The sequence below is a fragment of the Sinocyclocheilus grahami genome, unplaced genomic scaffold (genome assembly GCF_001515645.1).
Source record: "Sinocyclocheilus grahami isolate Dianchi unplaced genomic scaffold, SAMN03320097.WGS_v1.1 scaffold705.1, whole genome shotgun sequence".
NCBI lineage: Eukaryota > Metazoa > Chordata > Actinopteri > Cypriniformes > Cyprinidae > Sinocyclocheilus > Sinocyclocheilus grahami.
In genome coordinates, this window is record NW_015505884.1 from 356030 (window position 1) to 359067 (window position 3038).

The following is a 3038-nucleotide window of genomic DNA, read 5'->3' on the forward strand; positions in this document are numbered from 1 at the left end:
TCTTATGTAGCATGATGCTACAGTTTGCATGAATGGTCACATAACACGCGCTTTCAGTCGCGTAACGTTAATATGAACGGACATCTGCATATGATCGGAACTCCACGCAGCTCCCGCGCTACTCTATACTGGTGGTATTACAGTACCACGAGAGCTACAGAGAGCAGACTGCTCCTTGCGCTTTCGAATTGCTCTTGCGGATGATCGATCTGCGCCGCACCTCTTCTAGTTGAACACACCGGCAAGTGCTGCAGGTTTATTGGCTCACTGACGCTGATGAGATTAACCCCTTAGGTATCGAAATTTGGTACCAAACGACAAGACGTTTTTCGATACTCGATGGTATCGAGGCAATTCGGTCGGTGCCTAAAAAGTATCGAACTCGATACCCAGCCCTAGATGTGACTGTCGTTTGGCACGCTGCATTAAGTAGCCACGTTTAGTTTTTAATTGTAGAGTCTGTTCTCTAACTGAACTAAATGATTTTTATTACTATAAAAAATCAAAACGCGGGTGGTGCCGCGGTGGGCAAGTGGTGTAACCGGTGTTGCGGCTTAACAACGGTATCATCGCCAACACAGTCTATCGCAGCAAACCTACTCTTTACTACTAGTTATAGCACAAAATAAACATGAATAAACATAAGAAGGTATGTTGACAGAACCAGTACAACTTAATAAATTGTATCATGTCTAATGTAATCGCTCAATCAGTGTTTCAGCCATGGAAAGATGTCAAAAAAGTATCTAGAAAAAAAACTCTAGAGAGGAGAATTTAGCTGAATATACAGTATGCACTATATTACCTATTCATTATATTTTTTGATCCTCTTCATTATTTAATTTGTTTGAATAAATCTGTCATGAATGTGTTTTATTACTTAAATTGGAGTAGAAACTTTTATTTTAAAACGTTGAGCTAAAATCTGCTTTGTGCAATTTAATTTTTTTATACAGATATGCATAGTTTGTTTAAAACTACATTTAATTAATTCATTAAGCTTTATTTTCAGTTTCAGTTTTCGGCTAAATAAAAAAAAGTTCAGTTTCAGTAAAAAAAAAAAAAAAATCATTTCTCTCTTCTGTTAATCTAGGATGTCTATGAGAAGATTCTGGCGATGGAAAGACACCAGGACAATATGAGAAATAAAGGCCTCTTCACGTCAGAAACCAAACAAATGTGAGCGCTTCAAAACTTCCTGCAAGAAAAAGAAGATGGCAAAAGCACTTTGTCGCAGAGCCAAATGTATTTGTAATATATAGTGCTAGGTATATTAGAATATTAAATTAGGAATCAATCTAGTGAAGAACATTTTTAAAATGCTGATTTTCCCTGAAAGAGATGATTTTGATGGCTTGACTGTGCTCGTTTCCTCACAGATTGCTGACTGGGAGCAGGTGGCTATTAAAAGAGGAAATTGAGGAGTATCTGGTGGAGAACATTTCAGATCATGATGTAAGAACGTGTACATTTCACGAATCCTGTGAAGAGTATAATTCAGGATGGAAACACTAGAGGGTAATGTTGGCAAACTAAGCACGTTATCTTGTTTTGTGTAGTATATGCGGATGATCCAGCTGATGGAGAAGCTGTTGTCTATGCCCTACTGCTCTCTGGAGGAGGAGTTCATTCTGAAGTTCCGCAAACAGCTGGAGGTTCAGTCCAGTAAACACGAGATTCCTGCCCTGCAGTACGACCCACAGGGAGTCACTTTCAGCGTTGCAGATGGTAAAGAAATAAATAGGCTGATTAAATGTCATCAACCTTTTTTTGGCGCAAACACACAAGTTTGCCAATAAGTATCATAAATGTAATCCATGCACATTTTTCTGAAGTCTGCAGATGTGTTCTGTAGTCAAACCTTAACTTTTTCATACTGTATGTAGTCTATAGGCCTGATAATTCTGACCCTAATTTGATTATTTGCAATAACTGCATTTATTGTGCACTTTAAATTCCAATGATTGCCATCCAAATGAGGGAGTTTATGAGAACATAGAAAAGCCATTTTTATATCTCTCTGGTCCAATAGGGCATTACATGAGTGCCCAAAATTGAGACACGAGAAAAACGTGTGAACGTAGAACGTCTAGTGTGAAAATATATTGCTGTTGTAAATTAATTATTGACTAGACAAACATTATTCAATTAATGTAATATTCTTGTGGGCTTAGTACCAAAAACCATTGTGAACTGAAAGTGGGATGAAGTGTAATATTTTAGTTTTAATATTATTCTTGTCTTTCAGCCCCATTTTTCACAATCATCAATGGTGTTTTGTTAAATTTTTTTGTATATATTTATTAATATTATCAATGAGCTTTTATTTTTAGTTATGTGCTTTTGTCATTTAGATTAAGCTAGGGTTTTTTATACTTCTAATTTATTTTTTGTTTTAGTAATTTTAGTACTTTTTCAGTTTTCATTTCTAGTTTCCATGTTTATTAATATTTTATTTTATTTCAGCTTTTTAAAATACCTAAAATCATTTATAATCATTCTGTATGAATGAGATGCTACTAGTTTGTATTTCTTTTTATGTTAATAATAATTACATTTTGTAGTCTTTTTGTAATTTTTTGTAGTTAATTTAATTAAATTTCAGTACCTCAGGTTAAACTAAATTAAACGAAATAAAAGCATTTGTTTATTTCATTTACCAATTTATTTCAAATAACAAAAATGTTTATTTTAGTTTTAGTTAACTATAATAACCCTGCATTTTTAATATGATAACAAATAAGATTTGACAGCTACAGCCGACAAAAGATTTTCAAACCTTCTAATCAGAATTCTGATCTGTTCCTCACAACATGAGAGAAAGTAATATCATATTTGGGTGTGCTATTCCTTTAATTCTCATGTTCCTGTAAGTAAGATCTGAGAGTTAAAAACGTTTATTCTGCAAGCTTTCCATCTTGTTTTCCTCTTCTTGCCTAAAACAGTTTTTTCTTCTGTACACACTCACTTAATTCCCACATCACTCTAACTTTGCCCTCCTTCCCACAGGCAGAAGGAAGACCGCCAAAGCCAGCATC

General features: G+C 34.7%; 1 protein-coding gene across 1 annotated transcript in view; it reads left to right on the forward strand.

Annotated features, from left to right (window-relative positions):
• Window positions 1-3038, forward strand: part of LOC107559921 (28S ribosomal protein S9, mitochondrial-like) — a 26560-nt gene that overhangs the window by 16786 nt on the left and 6736 nt on the right. Inside the window, exons 6-8 of the mRNA XM_016243950.1 lie at window positions 1094-1179; window positions 1380-1455; window positions 1560-1728. Coding sequence (XP_016099436.1) covers window positions 1094-1179; window positions 1380-1455; window positions 1560-1728 — 331 coding nt within the window. The remainder of the gene's footprint in view (window positions 1-1093; window positions 1180-1379; window positions 1456-1559; window positions 1729-3038) is intronic.